This window comes from Parasteatoda tepidariorum, chromosome 11 (assembly GCF_982258835.1).
Source record: "Parasteatoda tepidariorum strain Cologne lab strain chromosome 11, Ptep-v5.0, whole genome shotgun sequence".
NCBI classification, from domain to species: Eukaryota; Metazoa; Arthropoda; class Arachnida; order Araneae; family Theridiidae; genus Parasteatoda; species Parasteatoda tepidariorum.
Genome location: NC_141765.1, coordinates 43,566,973 through 43,586,563, shown reverse-complemented (window position 1 = coordinate 43,586,563; position 19,591 = coordinate 43,566,973). Strand labels below are relative to the sequence as shown.

Sequence of the window (19,591 nt, the reverse complement as noted above, 5' to 3'; positions counted from 1 at the left end):
TTCTCAAGAAGAGGGAATTTTCCCTCTCTGAGTCGCATTCTTTCTGGTGCAGCGTTTAAAATGGATTCTCTGTTCTTCACTATTGTGAACAGAGTGCTCTTAGGTATTCCAAATTTTTTAGCGATTTCAGTTTTAGGCATTAGTTTCTTGTCGATGCACTCTGAAATTTTTCTTTTCACATCAATAGATAAAGCACAACGTTTAGCTACTAAAGGTGGCATTTTTATCAAATGACAAATCAGTGTGTTGAAATGCAAGCTTGCAAAATTAAGAACAGCACACTTTAATCAAATGCAAAAGCCTTTTCCAGCTAAAAACAAAGTGAAACTGAAAAGGAGAGGCAAAGGAAAGGAAAAGAGGTGGGAGTGTCGGCTATGGGAGGGGGCAAGAGTAAACAAACTCACCCGATTCGACGGCTCGTACTCAATGCTCGATGACATTTGTTGTCTACACACCCCCATACTAGCCAACTGAAATCGCTTTGTCTTGACGCCCTGTGAGACCTTCGGATTCTAGGAAACAGGACTTAACAGAGGTGTGCTTGTTCAAGGTCAACCATTCAACCCCACTTTCCAATAGGAAGTTAGAAAAGAGCGGTGTTCAAATTCAGAGAGGGTCATTATATTAAGAGTTTACCTTTTTTATGGTCGTTATAGCAAGAGTAAAATAACGTTATCTTTTATGGATGTGAATTGGGACTCCTTCACAGGGTCGTTATATCATGTTGGTCGTTCTATCACAGGGTCGTTATAACACAAGTCGACTGTAGTAAATTATGCTATAATAATACCGTGGGAATTGTGCTAAAGTTGTAAAATAATTTTAACAAAAGTAAATTATTTCACTATCTTTTTTTAAAGGAGCAGCTTTCTTAAAATTAATGAATTAATTAATGCTATTAAATTTCTTTAATTTTACTTTATTAATAATTTAAACATCAAATTGAAATTGTGGTTCAAATTTGTTCATTTTAAAAACAAAGCAAACAGTTGTAGTTTTTTGAGTTGCACTAATATGTATATAATTTTCACAAACAAAACAAATATAAAACAATAAGGTAAATAAATAAATAATTTGTTCAGTCTTAGAGAAAATATTGCACTTATTTACTATGATTATTCAGACGTTTTGCACTGAGTAATTTTAATTTTAACATAGAAAATGTTCTTAAAATCATATCAGCTAACTGGATATAGTTCTGAGACTCGAAAAAAAATTAGCAATTACTTAAAATAAGTGTTAATTTAAAGAAAAACTTTAAGTTCTAATAAAAATTTTAAAAAAATAGTTTAGTATATATAAAAAAATCTACGTGGTAGCATAAAGAAAAAGTAAAAAATATAATGAAATAATTAGTTGAATAGTACTGTGAATCACATGTGACCAAGCAACTAAAAATTTAATTTCATAATTAAGATGATAGGACGCCATTTAAAATACTGAGAAATTTTAGAATGATATATAAGATGTTTAAAAATAATTAAAAAATTTATTTCAGGTAGTTAATTTAAAACTAAGATGATATATAAGATGTTGAGAAATTTTAAGATGCTTAGAAATGTTGACTACGTATTCGTATTAATAGTTATAAAATATATATTGAAGATATTGATTAATATATTATTCCAAATCTATGCATACTCTATGATTAGGGCTGCAGGTTTGTCGCGGCGCGAATTTCCGCGATGATTTCCGCGAAATTGTCATCTTTTTCCCTAAAATCCGCGAATTTCTCAATATGTCTTGCGCGAAAATTGCTTAAAATGTGATTTTTTTTAAATTTATTATTTTTATGAAACAGAATTTTTCATTTTCCTGAACCTTAAATTGAACATGTAAAATTGATTTGATATTTAGGGGAGTGAATCAATAGCAAAATGACATGAAAATAGTTCAGAGAAAAGAGATAATCACAATCTTGTCAACTAAGGTGGTCTTTCTACACCTAAGGAGGGTAATTACCTTCCTGAAGTCAGTAAGAGTACGAAAGAAATTAGAATCACAAAAGAAGGAAAATGTTATAAATCAAATCTTAGACAGAAAAATTGTTATACATGCTATTGCACTGGGCAATGAAATTTCTACTGCCTCCTACATATCCAGTTAATTTTTCCTAGGCGACTTCTTGTGATTTCTTAAATATGGATCAGTTTCTAGATGAAGGGGGGGGAACTAGTAGTTACTAGGGACTTGTATCTAGTAGTTTGAATGAAGTAGTTTGAGTTTTCACAGCAATTACTTCTTACAAAGCAACGGTAAAGGAATTACGCGTTGGTGAAGGAAAATTGATCGAGTTTTGGAAATTAAAGACCGAAAGCTTCAAAAGTGGCAATTCGAAGTTTGTCGGTGCCTAAAAACAGCTTTGATGCAGAAAGGTCGTTTTCTAAGTATAAAAATGTATTAAGTGATGAAAGATGAAGGATAAATGAGAATAATCTGACAATGTACAATACATTGTACCAAAATTCTGTTGATTTAAATAAAAATATTAATATTGCTTGAAATGCAAAGAAATACTTTTGTTGTGTATTTTTAAGCTTATTTTATTATTTGCGCAATTTCTGTCTTTTGCATCATTTATGTAATAAATTTTTTTATGTTTAGAATTTGTGTAATTTTCAAAATTTCCCGCGATTTTTCCGCGAATTTGGGGTCTTTTTACCCACGACAAACTTGCAGCCCTATCTATGATTATTATGCGTAATATTCAAATTGTATAATCACATTATTACAATCTGATGTAAAATCACATTCTATCAAAAACATGCTTTTATAAAACTCAACAGTTGTTGAAAAAGCTTTTTTTTATTCAATAAAATGTTTTATTTAAATTTCTTTACTAAATTATGAATAAGTTTTTAGATGACTAAAAACGTAGCACCGTATTTTATAATAAAAAAAAGAAGAAATAAAAAAAGATTAGCAATCACTTATTAGCGAGAAAAGATATTAATGAAATTTTACGCTCTTTTAAGTCAAGTTCCTTGTCAGTTAACCACATTTAAATATTAATCGCTCCATTTAAATATTTCTTCATTGTTACCAAATTATTTTTTTAAAACAATTCATTTTAATTTTTTTTGGCTTATTTAGATTAATATGGTATAAAAAAATTCATACCTCATAATTCAAAGTGTTTTTATCCTCAATTAAATTAAATAATTATTAAAAAGGATTTTTTGCATGAAATTATCTTTGGGTAAATGTGTTTTATGAGTGGGGGAAATTTTTTTAAAATTGTTTAATTAGCTTTAAAAATATGACTAAAAACACAAAAAGTGAAATTACCATTAAGGGTTCTGAAATTTGGATCGCTTTCCTGACCAAACTATTTGGACCATATTTTCCAGATTGCGGCTGCTCCCTATATTTCTTTAAGGTTAAGAATCTAAACATGTAAAAAAAAGATATCTTTTTTCAGATAAGGTAAGTTTTTGTGTCCGATTTCGTAACTGATTTAATGGTCAGGATTAAATAATTAGCATATTTGAGGTCACACTCAGGAACTATTACGATTGACACTTAGTACATAAAAATCCGATCATTAGAACAAAAGTTATTCAGGGTGATATCTTTTTTTTGCCCATTGTGCAGTGAGTGAAAAAAATTTTTTACTCCTTGAATTACATTTGTACTTATTGTCAGTTTTTTTAGACACTACCCCTCAATGATGGGAAAAAAATCGTTTTCAATTTTCTCAAGAAATACTTAAATAAATATCTTATAACTTTAGCAGTATTTAGATCATGCAGTTACTCATACTAATCATAAAGTTAAAAGAATAAATATTGGATAAAAGTTGTTTTTTGCAAAAAATTATTTTTAGACAAATAAGTTTTCAACTTGAACACAAGAGTGTTTGGATTTGTATAATTAGTTCTCATGATGTAACAAAGAACTGATAATTTTGATATTTGACTTATTCTTATCAATTTAATTTCAGTTTAGAAACAGAAAAACAGAAATGGTTGATTGATCTAAATGAAACTATACAAGGTTCAAAAGAATCTCATGATGATGCACTATTCTATTCTAGTCTTCGATCTTGCAGTAAGTACTTTGTGAATGTTTGAATAATTTATTTGATAGTTATTTGATATTCAAAATTTTGTTTAAATATGTTATTGATGTTTTTGATATTAACCATTGGAAGCTGATTATTAGTTATAAAAAAATTAAGTTTATGGACGTGAAGTTTACAGGAACTCAATTGAAGTTTTAAAGAAGCTGTACCTGATTTAAAAATGATATTAATGGGTGTATTCAAATAAGCCAAGAGAAGTGGTACATCATTTAGGGCAATGAAATGTTTTCTTGACCGATTCAACATAAAGCACTCTTATCGAGATTAAACTAAAAGTATTCCCTATTCTAACAAAGCACCTAAGGTCAAGTTTGTGAGCAACTAGAATGTCTGGTTTTTATTTCTTTTGCTCAAGATTGTGTGATTCTACTCCATTTGTAACTCAGTATCGGTTAATTTAAAGTTCAGATCAAGTATGTTTGTCATTTAATTTTTGTCCTTCCTTATCCAGAATATATTTATTTAGTGCTCCTTATATTGTTATTGTATTTTACTGTTAACATTAAAATCTGTTTTAGAGGTGAAAACAGTAGAAAAATGTCATATTTTTTTGTTTCTCAGAATAAATTCCTTCGTGTTCATGACATAACAAAAACTTCGATGGTAACCATTTTCTAGTTCTTCCGTTAAAGTAAAACTTTTTGTACTTAATTGTTAAAAGTTGTAATTTTTTAATGTCTATTGCCTATTTCATTTTTGCCAAAATTTGATATTAGTTACTCTTGTCTTAAGCCACAAATGTGCACTTACATGTCAAGAGAAGACGCTGAGATTGGGCAGCTATTTTATCTTTTGCATTATACATTTGTCACAGAGTCTATTTGTATTTATAAAACAGAATTTATAAATTTGGTTATTTATAAGCACAGAAGTACAAGTTTATGGCCAATTCTTTACAGTAGAGAAAATTTCGAAAATTCCACCCACCTACCCTCTTAAGAATGAAATTAATTTTTGGTAGAACGAAGCTTAATGAGTTTCTTTTTATAAATTAATTTCAATTCCAAAAGTACTTTAACTAAGAAAAACATTACGAAGAAAAAATGACCCCATAAAAGATCCAAAATAAATCTTTTTTTAATAATTTTTCATTATTAATAGTACTTATATTACACAATATTTTAGCTTAAATAATCAATTAAAATAAAGTGATAGAGTTCCTTATCTTAATTGTATAAATGTAATATTTGCTGTTTTGCATTATTGCTAAAAATAAAATACATTTCTTCAGATGTGTTCATTTTAGAAAAATTCTTTTGTAGAGTTTTGAAAGATTTCTAAATTTAATACTTAAATTGTTTTGTGGGTATGAAATTTCTCTTTAGGTTCATCAGAGGATTTGTTACAGCATTCTGATAATGTTCAGACAACTGAGGCTGTCTCTGCCACTGGTAGCTCAGGAAAGCCTTATCAACATTTTTCTAATACTACTGTTCATGTTTGTTGGCATCGAAATACTACTGTTGGTAAAGAAGACTATACAAGAGCTTTATTGGTATGAAATTTTATTTTGTTTAATATATTAGTTTATATAAATTTTTATATACTGTATTTTCTGGTGAAAGCGGCACATCTTTGCAAGCGCGGCACAACGATAAAAATGGAACAATTTTAAAAAAATTATCATAAGAGCCAATGTGGGGCAAGCAACACAGAGGCGCGATTCTTATATTTTTCATAAAGTAAAGTTTTAATTTCTAAATTATGAAAAAAAAAAAATCCGTTAACAGGTCTGCTCACTTATGGCCGTAGACTGTTTAGGCAAGACTGAACTAAATCATCCTTGATACAGGTTTATTTGGAATAAGCGTGCATAATAAATAATCCTTTTAAGTGGTCTGAAAGTAATATTAAGTGCACCAAAATATTTTTAAATGCATCAAATAACGCAATATCTAAATTATCTGGGTGGGGGGTTAAATAATCCTTTTAAGTGGTCTGAAAGTAATATTAAGTGCACCAAAATATTTTTAAATGCATCAAATAACGCAATATCTAAATTATCTGGGTGGGGGGGGGGAGAGAATAGCCTGAAATGCGCTAACAAAGAGTTCACACAAAGGGTTCATGTTAAAACAGTTTTCTTTTTCAGCTACAAAAAATAACAAAACGATGTAAAGTAAAGTTGTTCGTACCAGTTGGCACCATGCCAAAAAATAAAGTTGTCATATTTTACTTCAGAAGAGCAAATATCAGAAAAAAAATATTTATATGCTCAGCGGTACCGGTGAAAACCTTGTGTTGGGTAGGTTGGAGTTAGAGAGAAAAAGGTTGGAGAATCTCAAATTTCAGGAAAGTAAATTATTCTTTGATTATAAAAATAGTTCAACTATATTTAGCAGAAGAATTAAAGCTGCAACTGATCATATAAATCTGTAAAACAATGCAATTAGAAAAATTTTTAAGCTAAAAATTAATTAAAAAAAAGATTTAAAGATTTTGGCAATTAATTTTGCACCCAGCCTCACTCATCCTAATGGTCGAAACCATCCATTCTTCTAGTTTATGTTCTAGTTAAGGATACTTAGTTATTCCACTTCTCCTGGCCCTTTTATTCCTAGGCATTTTTTCTATAACTGGCTTTTCCTTTCTCCATCGACGGATGCAGCGTTCGTCTATCTCAAATTCTCGGCCTGCTGCTCCATTGCCGATCTATTCAGTTATTCAGCTTGCTTAAGTACAGGGATAATATAAGGAAAAATAATAATCGAAATACCTAATAACAGGAATAAGAAATAACTAAGAGCGCACCAAAAACATTCTCAAGAAGGAATGAGCAAAGTGGAAATGAATTTCACTTTCACAATCTTTGGGGGTGGAATTTTAGTGGGTAGAATGCCCTCTCCTCCAATGGAAACAACACAATATGACTCAGCTTAGAAAGAGAGGAGAAGAAACTGTTTAAAACAGGGGTGTATACCACCTCTTCCACTTGTCATTTCTACTGAAGCTGTTTAGGAGAAAACAATCGGTTATTTTTAAAGGTGTTGGGGAAAAGGGGATACTTCCTTATCTGTTCACTCCCATTACAATTGCAAAGGCGCTAAGTGGATTTCCAGCTTGCGATCTTTTTTTAAGCTGGGAGTGGATACAAGATACATACATTTTAAATTGATATCCTTATGTGGTCCATTTTTATTATTGTTTCGTTTATTTATTTTCTTGCAGGCCGCTGCCGAAAGTTACTAAAAATTGGCGATTGTTCTGCAGCAGATCACGATATTGGTGAATATTTAGCGCTATTCAATAGCGCTGTGGTGCTTTCGCCAAAAAATATGGTATATGCTAAATCAGTTTTACCAATTTTTATTTTTAATAAACAGCCATGCAATACTTATTTTAAGAAGTAGTGGAATTTGATAAAATTTACCTTTTTATTTACTTATTATTCACTGAATTATTTATTTTGATTATTGGCTCATTAAAATTAATGCAAGAATTGCTTAAATTACTTAGCACAGTGTTTCCCAAAGTGTGGTACACGTACCCCCAGGGGTACGGGGACCGTTAAGCGGGGGTACTCGTTCTTATGCAAAATATCTTGCAACAAACGAAAATTTCAAAATTGTTTATTTAAAAACAAAGCTAGCCATGAAAATTTACAATTACGTATTTTTCTATTGGCTATTTTTCGTAGAGTTAACAGTTAATAATTGATAATTAGTGGTGTCAACAACCAGTTAACTTTTGTGCAATTTTTATTTTTATCACAGCAAAAGCAATATCATCCTTCTCATTGATGCAAATAAACTTACCAACAAAACTTTGTACCAAAAAATAAAAATAAACATATTTAAAAAAATGCATTCATTTTTTTATCAGTGGTACACAGCGTTACGAAAAATTTAGAGAGGGTACTCAAAAGTCATAAGTTTGGGAAACACTGACTGAGCATATTAAATTATGATTAACAGCATTTATTGAAAATTATTTTAAATATATTTTGTTTTAGAATTATCTTAGTGGATATCTGCTGAGAAAATTTAAAAATAGTAGTGGTTGGCAGAAACTATGGGTAGTTTTTACAAATTTTTGCCTTTTCTTCTATAAGTCATATCAGGTAAGCTTATGTAACTATTTTTAACTATTTCAAAGTTTTACTTGATACTTTTATAAACTTGACAACAAGAGGCAGTTCAACCTCAATCTATTCACCCTGCATCTTTTGTTTTTCCATATGTATGGTCTTGTTTTTATGGTTCTCTTACAATTGCTATTCAAATGATGGTAATCAACTAAAAATAACATATTTTTGCTTCTAATGTTTAAAAAAGTTAATGAAATTTTAAAAATTAACCACCTATATGTTTTTAGGAATTTTTTTTTTATTGTGACCTTAATTTAAAAGTGAATTAAAACTAGTCTGGTGGCAGGTAACCTCCTTTTCTGTATCCTTCATTGCAGTAAGTGGACCTGTTAGAAACGGTAGATTGAGGTTCTATATTAGTGGATATTTTCTTTATTGCTTAGTATACTTTTATAATTTGACTAGCTTTAAAGATGAATATTAGTATAAAATATGGTCATCCAGAAACCTTAACAAAATGAAAAGTCACTACATATTTTACAAAAAAAGTGTACTTTTTTATGCTTCAATTAAGTTTTGTTTTAGAAAAAACAATAGTTTAAAAGAATAATTAAACTGAAACTTTTCAGTGATTAGGCAATTGTTTATAATAAATGCTTTATGTAAGTTTTGAATTTTTTAAAACTTTTGTTATTATAGTTTTATATTTAGAAGGCTTAAAGTATTAACCAACTGACAGTTCTGCATGTAAAAAGTCTTTATTTTAAATGCAGTCTTCTCCTCACAGCAAAATCGGTTTTCCCACGTTATTAGATAGAAAAGTGGTGTATTGGGAAATTTTTTTTCCCAATTTCACCCATTTGCTAAGCCGCCAGTGGGTTAAAGTATATACTACTATAAATGAGCTACAGCTAGAAACTATTATTAAATAAAATAAATTGTTTTATTTTTTTTGAATACATGAGAAAATTAATTAGCTACATTTATCGAAACTATCTTAGCAAAAGTTTTTATTAAATTAAATGGGTTTCTTTTTAAAAGTCTATTAAGTTAAGAAATGGTTGATAGCCTTTTGGTATTTCTCTGTAATATTTTTATTTTTTAGAAAATCATTTAACTAATACTTTGTTTTGTTTCAGTTATTTGTTCTATCATTTTAATGTGTTTATTTTTTTTTATTTAAGTCTAATTTATATTTTTTCACCTTTACCCCATTTTTTAATTTTGTATGGACTAATAGACTGGTGTGCAAAATTTAAGGATGAAGCTAAAAAACCAATACACTATGTTTTTGTACAACATGTTGCAATTCCAATACGCCAACAGCGTGACTAATTCAAGAGTATGGTTGTACAGGGCTGCCAACTACTATGCTTTTTGCAAAATATTTCATAGAGTGTAAAGCAAATAAAAATGAAAGTTTTAGAATTTTTGGTAATGTTGCCAACATTTTAAAAGCCTTACCATGAGAGAACAGGAACAAAGTGGTATTTCATATGCAATTTTGAATCTTTCTTATGTAGTGGTGTAGAAAATAACTCTAAATTAAATTTATAAAACAAAGAATCACACATTACAACATAAATATAGCTACCAATAGAAAATTTTTCCCTAAAAAGGGTAGAAAGTTATCAGCATAGTGGGTATAATTTCCATGAAAGCTATTGCACAATATACTATGTCCAGTTTCTGCCTCAGTGTCATTTGACCAACAGGCAATCCTGTAGGGGACATTTGGATGCCTTAACCCGATGTCAAATTATTGGGAAGTCAGACAAAGGTTGCAGTGAAACATATTGATGTTTCAAAGTGTGAAAATATTACAGCAATTAATCCTTGAAAAAAAAAGGAAAAGAAAAGCTTATATGTGGCAGGAGTGAGACATAAATATTTTATAATTGTTGTATTACAAACAGATAAACTACAGGTACTTAATTTATAACAATTAAATCACATCATTTAAAACAGATTCAGAGCCATACTACTCTTCAAAATAGTAAGTAAGGCTAATTCAAAAAAGAACTAAGAAAGAAATAGTGGATTGAAATAAATGTAAATAAAAAAATTAATGTAAATGTTTGTTTTGTGAAGGGAGAAAAAAGATAAATTTTTCTAATTTCTTTCTTCTATAGTCTTAAATGGAAAAGTTTTTAGTTATTTGAAATGGTATTTGAAATTTTACTAAATCTTTTCAAGCTACTATATTTTTGAGAAAAAAAATTGCCTTATTTGGTGTTTGGGAAGAATGAGAGCAAATTACAACAAATTATTGAAAAAGTTATCAAACTTCAAGCAATAGAAAATATGCTTAATGTATGTAATTCTACCTTTAAAATATAATATATAAACAGGAAAAATGTTCTTAATGTAAATTTGAGGAGCAATAGTACTGATATTTTCAGAAAAAAGAACTTTTTGTTTGGGTTAAGCTATTTTTAAGTGTTATTCAAATCATGTAAAAATAAATATTTGCTTATGTAATAAAATCTTCTGAAGAAACAAATCTCTTTAAGGCAATCACTATGCTATTTTTCCTTAATCCTGCTCTATATCTAATAGTTTTATCAAATTAATGATGTCTCTTTTATTTTTATATCATTATGTAGGATGATTTTCCTTTAGCAAGTCTACCTTTAGTTGGTTATACTATTACCTTACCGTGCTCTCAAGATAATATAAATAAAGACAATGTCTTCAAATTACAGTTCAAAAACCATGTCTACTTTTTTAGAGCTGAAAGTGACTATACTTTTGAAAGGTAGTTTTTCTTTTATGTATATTTTATTCTATTTCGTTGAATGTTGAAAACATTTTACAATATTTATAATTGATCAAATAAGTTTAAAAGACGTATATTACTGTGTTTCCAAACTAACATTGTCTTTTTAAACTTCTATATTCTGTACACATTTTTTATCTGCTTTTAAAGGATTGGTTAAAAAATTTATTTTGTCCTATCTGCTTTTTATTTTTGAAATCTTTTTATCTTAAAGTAAATGATGAAATTTTTTGTTGTTGTGGTTATAATTGCAAAAGTTACTGTTACTTGAAAGTATCAAAAATTTCGACAGATTTATTAAAAAAGTGTTAGTTTTAGTCAAAACAATGCACATATGTTAACTAAAATATATATGCATTAAAATATTATACTTTTTCTGATTGCATGTCCTCTGACATAACAAAAAATGTATTTTTTAAACTTTTCCATTCGGCTGAATTTCTATTTACTCTCATTTCAATATTTTTTGATGCACAATACAAGAGAATAGAAAATATGGAAAATATAAATACATGTATAGCTTTGATAAAGTTCTTAGCCATTTAAAAACAGCTGCTTCATAAGTGAAAAGTTTGTTTGCTTGTTTAATTTTATTAATAGTATTCATTACTCATTTACGACATAATGAAATTTACTTTTATCATAATGACACTCAGTTTGGAATTACTAGACTATTGAAATTACATTTAGAAAATTATGTTCATATTACTATGAAAATAAATTTCTAAATGTAATTCTAATAGTTAGAATGCTGAATTAGTTATTTATTATTAGTTATTTGAGCTATTTATTATTGACTATTATGACTGCGCCAGTCTTAGTTATAAAACAGGTAAACAAAGAATGAGTTTTTTTACATTGAATTGCTCTAATGCATAGAGAATCCTACTTATTAACCCCTTAACTGCCGAGTAAAATTTACGTGATTCACTTCCCAGTGCCACCGTTTTTCGCTCAAGTGCACTTTCTTACGCGGTGTTTTGGTGGGGTAAACAGATGCACGCGTTGCAATTTAAAAACAGTTTACTTTTACAAGACAAGAAAAAGGAAAGAAAGAAAATACAAAATTTTAATTAAATAATAAAAATACAATATAAAAGATGTTAAAACTTAGCTGTTGTATGATAAATCCTGAAACATGGTTGGACACATAAACCAACATCACATTGATTGCACTGATAGAGGGATTCACGCCGAATTTTTTTTCTTGAACAAACGGCACATTTTCGCGATGCATTTTTCTTTGAAGACATTGATGGAAAGAATAAAAAGCACCAAATAAACACGGGAAACGAAAGCGAAAAGAGAATAAACCCAACCTTACTCAAATAGAGACATGCCAGCGATTAATACGATATCACTTTTCCATAACATCCTTTCCTCATTCCCCCTCCTCCAAAATTAGTAATTCATTTGCAAAGCAAACACTTTCAAGGTAATTTTACTGCATTCTGAAGTAGGGGGTGTAGTTCTATTTATAGCAGCGTAATGCAAAGCATCGTACTTCGGGAAAGCGTATATATACGCCTGCGGCAGTTAACGCATCGTCTGGCCGAGACGTATATATACGCCTGCGGCAGTTAAGGGGTTAAATTACTTTCACATGTTAATAATAATTAAATGCATTTTAGTATACTACTGATTATGTGTGCATGGATTATTTGAATTTGCGCTCGAGTTGTCCAAAAATAGATGCCAAAAGAAAGTTTGCTTTGATATAACAAACTGAATAAAATACCATATAATTAAAGAAAACTTATTTTTTTAATTCAACTTTTCTATCATGCTCTCAGATGTGAGTTTTTAGTCAGTACAAGTTTTTGCCTTGAAATTAGCAATTCACCTGAAGATTCATTCAATAACCACACAATGAGTAAAATTTTATTTATGAGTTAAGCTATCATACATTTTTAAAATCTACTCTTAGAATAGTGAATTTAGTCTAAGGCAAGCATGTAAAGAAAATGTCTAATGAGACTGTTAAGCGCAAGTGGAATCTGCTTTTTATTAAATACGAACTAGAAATTATTTTGAGTTAGAGAATTATAAAAAAATTATCAAATAATAATAAAGTATGAATTTCAAATAGTGTGTCTCTGGAAAACCTGTCATTAGATTAAATAAGTATTTTGATAGGTTTTATTTTTGTTTACTTATAATAAATAAATATTCGCTGAATAATAACTCCTATATCAACTTTCTTAAAATTGTATAACCAATTTCAGATTATATTTCAATTTTTATCAATTACATATCATATGCAGGGACTTTCAGTGAGAAATTTCGCATTTATAGAGCCTCCTGAATAGTCATTGAAAAATCTTTTCCAAGCCTATGATCTTGATTTATAGAAAAATTCTCTTGTGTAGTATCTTCAAAAAGAAGGTTATTTGATAACCAAACTGTAAAAGAATTTTCTTTCTCACATTTTCTTATGATAAAAGACCCCTCACATTGTGAAGCATTAAGTGGCCAATTGAATTTTTAAAAAATGTTATACGACAGTCGACACTTGATATAACGACTCTTATGGTCCAAACTAAAATGAACGTTATAATGCAAGTACACAAAAATGTTGCAAATATTTACTAATGATAAATTAATACTGAACTTACTTTGACAAAGCCTTGCTACACTTAAGAGTAATGAAACTGGTAGAATAATTTAAAATAATGCAGTTTTTTTGTGTTAATAAAGTACAATTATAATATAATAGCTTTTTTTTTTAATTTTAATTATTTGTTTAAGGACTACATTTAATGAGGGAAAAGAAATCTCACAAAAATAGTTTTTTTTTTTCCTAAAATAATCAGGTAGCATAATTCGTTTTAATTTTGTGATTTTTTTAAAACATAGTCTTGCTTCTCAGTTAGAGATGTAAAAAATTTTTCTGCCTCTCTTGAAAAAATGTTTTATTCTGTACCACTTTAGAAACACCTATTAATTTGGTGCTGGTGATGAAATACTTTCGACTTGATTATGTGACAAGATTTCTGCCTTTTCTTGTTTGTTATTGAAAGAAATTATATTTTAATACAATTCTTCAAAACACTACGTTACCATCAATTTGAACATAAATGTCTAAGTTCAAACTGATATCACAGTTGATTTTATCTAAGGAATGTTGAAGCAAAAGTTCATCTAAATTCTCATTCAGTTTATGATTTACAGGAGGAACATCATAAAAACCAGCATGATGAAAACCGTTTTTACTGTCATTTCCCTTACAGCTTTTCAGCAGATTTGATTTGATGCAATGCAGTAAGCAAATCTGTTTTGAAAATTTTGTTATCTAAAGCTAAAATTAGTCTTCGTACTAGCATTTTCCTATTGTGTTTCTTAAAACTTAGAATAATTCCCTGGTCAAGACGTTGGAGGAAAGACATTGTGTTGGTTTCAAAAATTTGATTTTAATTGATTTCAGTTCCTTTATTTTAGAAGAGGCAGTACAATTATCTACTAAGGGATTATTTTTTGTCATCATAATATCTAAGATTCTACACTAGTTTTCAAAAATTTGTGGCCATCCACAATTTTGCATTGTTATTGTATGAAATATGCAAAGTTTTAACCTCTTTAAAATATTTTATATATTTAGATTTACCTACCACTAAAAGGGTGCTTTTCAGCAGCTAACAAGAGAGTTATTCTTTGCATTGTCTTTTTTTTCTACATAAGTTTGTTTCATCTTCTATTAAAGATTTTCATCATGTGGAACACTTAGTCTCATCTCTGTTAAATACATTTAAAATCCCTTCTTTTAAAATTCCCTTAAATTAATTGTTTCTCCATGTTACCACTGTCTCTAAATAAACTGATCCACTTTCACCGCATAGTTCATGGAAAGACAATTCATGTCGCATTTTGAATTTGTCCAATAATCCATCTTATGAATTAAATATTTCTTTATCAATTACCATTTTTTTTTCAAAGTACTGAGCTTTCATTTTCAACAAGGCATTTGTTTTTGTTTGCATTAACTTTAGCCAATCATGCTGAGCTTTCTTCAGATTTTCAAATTTTCCTTCATGAGAATGATGGAATTGGAAAACCTTGTTCTTCGGCTTTTAGAATCATATCACCATTTTTAATTATTATAAATAAAGTGCTTTTCAGGATCTTGAATATTTTAGCAATTTCTGATAAGATAAAAATTGACAAAAATGTGAATACCACATATTGGAAGTTAACCATCAATTACAACATTTCACAAAAAGAGTGAATAGAATTTTCAAAGTGAAATATGATAAGTGAATTCATTTAACCCTTTGAAATAAGAATTTGAATAAGTTATAAATGCATACAAGAATGCAATATAAACTTGTAATTATCAATAATGAAAAGTAACTGATATTTCACTATTTTTTTGACCATAGATAATGTCTAGGACCACCTAGCTCAAACTGATTTTTTTAGGTCTGAATTTTATATCGTTGATTAATTTTTAGCCATCATTATCGGGGCTCCTAGAACTGAGAAATTATGCATTTTATGAGCCTGGCTTAAATAACTATATAATTTTATTTATATTCTTCTAATTCTATGATTTCGATTTCTTAGAAAATCAAACACTCAGTACTAAATACAATTTTAGGAATAAATTTTTTAAATATCTATGGCACAGGCAAACATCCCATCCTTACGACAGCTCTATATAAATATCGGTCACAAAGCAATATTCTTGCATTATTAAAACACCATCAAAACAGAGACGATTTACAAAATAGTGAAGTTTTCTTTTTTTAAGGGACTAATTATAAATTTTTTAAATTACATATTACAACATGACTGGAATTTGAAAAAAAAAATTGTTAATTTGCGTGTCGTACGTTATATTAGCTAATAATATTTCTCTTTTTTATTTAATGATGTATGTTTTTATACTTGTGAAATTGTTAGCTTTTTTTTCCAATTTAGGTGGGTAGATGTTATAAAAGGTGCAACACTACGGAGCTAATTGTTGTTTTTGCCAAAAATGATCAAATTCCTATGCAACTTTCATGTCATCTGAATTACATTCATGATGTAACATTTCTATCTTCTTTTTTATTCATTTTTCAAAAGCAGAAAAATTATCATTATTATTATTATTTACTAGCTATTGCTTATTTTCTTTGTCCATGCAATTTGCTAGAATGAAAAAAGGATGCAGAAAGCTTGAAAATACCTTTGCAAGTAAATTAGTGCATGCTTCTTTTATTAATTGCTATCCAAGTCAATCAGCTAATGTATCACTTTGCTTTAATGTAGCTTCAGGCTGAAAGATAGTCTTTTTATTAATTTTATATTATGAGTATTTAATAAAAAATGTGTTAATTTTTATACGTTTATAAGTTTTATATTTGTTTATTATATACGAATATTAATATAAATGCTATTTACTGCAGATATATGTATGAAAATATCGATCTGATTAATTTATTTTACATCTATGCATTTGTATTTTAACTATTATATGTTTTTAACTTGTAAGTGTAAATGCACTTATTTGTTTTTGTCTAAGATTTTATTTAATTGTATACAGTGTGTATTCTTATGTATCTTATGATCATCTGTATGAAAACAAGAATCTCTTACCTAAATTGTTCCTCAATAAAAGGTTTATATTTTTGCTAGTTGTTGCGCATTTTATTTTGGTCCTTAAATTCTCAAAAAGTACAAAACTATAAATGTCTTGAAATTTTTTAACAGTCAAAATGTAGGATTATTCCATCTTCCCAATAATTACAATTTGGATGTCTGTTAAAAATCCTATTCAATTTGTATTTACGTGAAAAATATGTTACTGATGGATTATAATTCAAATTTTACCTAGCAGTGATTATGCTTAAGCACTATACCAAAAATCATAGACTGGACACAGAGAAAAAGATGATGCATCCCCTAGGAGACATAATTTTTTGAGTTATGGAAAACAAAAAGACTTAATTAGTGTATGTTAATTTTGCCATTCGCTAGATTAAACTATCTTTTTTTTAAAAATAAAACTTTTTTCCTCTATATACAGTAAAAAGAGAATAACATTACATTGGCATCTTTTCTGCTAAGAGCTTGGATTCCTCAAAGTATAACTTCCTGCTTTAAATATCTTTGTTTTGTCTAACAATAGAAAGGTATAAATGCCCACATTAATAGATGAAAATTTATCGACTTTTCAATATCATATAAATTTTTTACCCATTATCATCTTAGAGACTTTTTTTCTTCTTTCTTATCTACCTTTTGTTTTAATTTTTTAAGCATCCTTTGAAGTGAAAGTTAATTTTATTTCACCGAATTTTATTATTACATAGTATTTAGTAAATTGCTTAAAAATTTTACTTTTAAGGATAATTCGTTTTAAAAAACTAAACTTAGTTGAAATCAAGGATATATTTCATTAATTATCTTTTTTTACAGTTAAAGAATTATTTTTTCTAGAAATCATTTTTTAATGAATTGTCATTTAAATTCACATAAAATATTTGTTTTTTTTTAGTAATTAATTTTACGGATTTTAAAGTTGATAAAAGCTATTTTCTGTTAAAATTAACTGATCTAAACTGATAAAACAGTTGTTGCCACAGTTAAGATTTGAACTTTAGTCATAAAATCTGTTGTTACTTAGATATTTTTCGTGTAAAATAAATAATTAATAAAACTTTTATTTTGTAAAAATGTTTATATTTTAGCGATATGTACTAGTTAGTAAAGATGGACTTGGTGAAAATTTGATTTGTTACTCGAAGGGTTCCTGGTCCTATTTAAATTTGGATTTCTTACCCAGCAAGGTAAAACATTCATCCATATAACAATATAAAATTTTTTTACCAAGAAAATATTTTACAAGATATAGTTCAAGAAAACTTATTGTGCTGTGGGGTTGTTTGGTATCTTTGTTAGAATCCCCACCTAAACTCTAAAAAGAAATATATCTCTAGGAAAGCGTTCCGCATAAAAATGTTTCCGAGAACGGGTTATAGGTTTCTTCATAAATAACACTAAGTTTAAATAAATAACTACCTTATTAACATTTAGGAAACTTGTAAATTTAACTAAAACATTTTAACATATATAAAACTTAACCACTTTAACATTGAGGCAGCATAGAAAAAAACTGCGAAAAGGTAACCGGCGAGAACATGCCGGATTGCTAGCTAGAACCGACGGGGAGAGAGAGCAAGCTGTGAGGATGTGGCCAAGTTATATCCAAAGCATACTGTGCGCGTTTTACTGATTTCGCCCTTCACGCATGAGGTTTACATCAATTACCGGCTGCAAGCTACGTAGTCCAACGTCAGAGATTCGTAGTTCGGACTTTGCATTTCAGACCGTAACGCCACAGTGCAATTACATAAATAAAAACATGTTTTTTTTTAGATTTTGTTAAAAAAATTTTTTTTTTAAAACGGAATTTAGATTGACACTTTTGGAAGTAGAATAGTAATTGTAAAACTCTGCTATGAAGTGGAAAAAATAAGTAATTAAATTTTCAATAGCATTTATTGGAGTATATTCTGTTAGATATTTTAAGTATGTTCTGTAAGATATTTTAAAAATATTTTAACAAAATGATGGTAAATAAAATGAAAACTATTTTAATCTTTAAGGTTTAATTTTAAATCAACTATAAATGTAATTTATGTGAAATAAAATCTGATCTCAGCTTTGCACTTCCGCTTCTTGATAAATGATGAAAAATGTAATCTTTTTATCAATATTGAAAAGAATTATATAGCGGTTTTGCTGTCTTTAATGTTACAATTCAAACTCTGTATTAAGGATGTAACGAATAGTGATTTGACCAAATAGCGGAATATTCGGCGGCTAAGATTGAACTTTTTTAAAAATTATTCTTAAGTATTTTTTAGATATAAGTTATTATTGAAAAAAAATCAAAACTTAGCTGCATTAAAACTTTAATAGAAATGTTTAAGATAATTAGAAATATTTAAGATAAAAAAACTGACTAACAATTAGTAAAAGAAACTAAAGCTACTAAGTTGAAAAAAAAATAGAAAAAAGATCCATTTAATTCTTAAAACAAAACTTCAATGCTAAAAAAAAATACTTTTCGTAAAAAAAAATTATCCATAAAACATTAAAGAGATATCTATAGGAAACACTTTTAAAAAAAGCAGCACTATCATAAAAACGCCTATAAAAAACCAGGATTATATACAAAAGCAAAACAGAAAAAAATAAAAATCAATCTTAAGTTTTGAAAGAAAATTTAAAGCTAAGCATTTTAGTTTTCCAATTACTGTATTTTCACGAAAAAGTGAAGATTAAAGTATAATAGAAACCCTTTTAATTGCTGTGTCATTATAGAAACAAAAGTTTTTTAAAAAGGAAAAGCTTATTAGAAACCAAAATCGTTCTTAATTTTAATTTCTCACAAAAAATGACCATAAAAAATAACGCTCATTTGAAATGCTCTTTAAAAATTGCTGTCATAATAAAAATGTAGATAAAAAGTAAAGTTAGTAGAAAATAAACAGAAAAAAAATTGTACTTAGTTCTGAAATATAACTTTAATGTTGAGAATCAGAGTATTCTATGTTACTAGTTATGTCTTACAGTACAAGAAAAAAGTGACAATAAAAGAATAAAGTCTATTAAAAATGCTCCCTTAACATGCTTCGCTTTTTTTAAAACAGAAAAACAAGCAAAAATGAAACAAAAAAAAAGTTCTATATTTTGAAAACATAAAGTGTTAAAA

General features: G+C 28.2%; 1 protein-coding gene across 5 annotated transcripts in view; it reads left to right on the top strand.

The window, feature by feature from the left end:
* Cdep (Chondrocyte-derived ezrin-like domain containing protein) overlaps nucleotides 1–16,505 on the top strand; it is a 102,744-nt gene extending 86,239 nt beyond the window's left edge. For all 5 annotated transcript variants that reach the window (XM_016075123.3, XM_016075121.4, XM_071187725.1 and 2 more), the window contains exons 22-26: nucleotides 3,944–4,050; nucleotides 5,410–5,579; nucleotides 8,037–8,144; nucleotides 10,718–10,869; nucleotides 15,808–16,505. In XM_016075123.3, coding sequence (XP_015930609.1) covers nucleotides 3,944–4,050; nucleotides 5,410–5,579; nucleotides 8,037–8,144; nucleotides 10,718–10,869; nucleotides 15,808–15,847 — 577 coding nt within the window. In that variant the 3' untranslated portion in view covers nucleotides 15,848–16,505. The remainder of the gene's footprint in view (nucleotides 1–3,943; nucleotides 4,051–5,409; nucleotides 5,580–8,036; nucleotides 8,145–10,717; nucleotides 10,870–15,807) is intronic.
* Nucleotides 16,506–19,591: the final 3,086 nt, after the last annotated feature.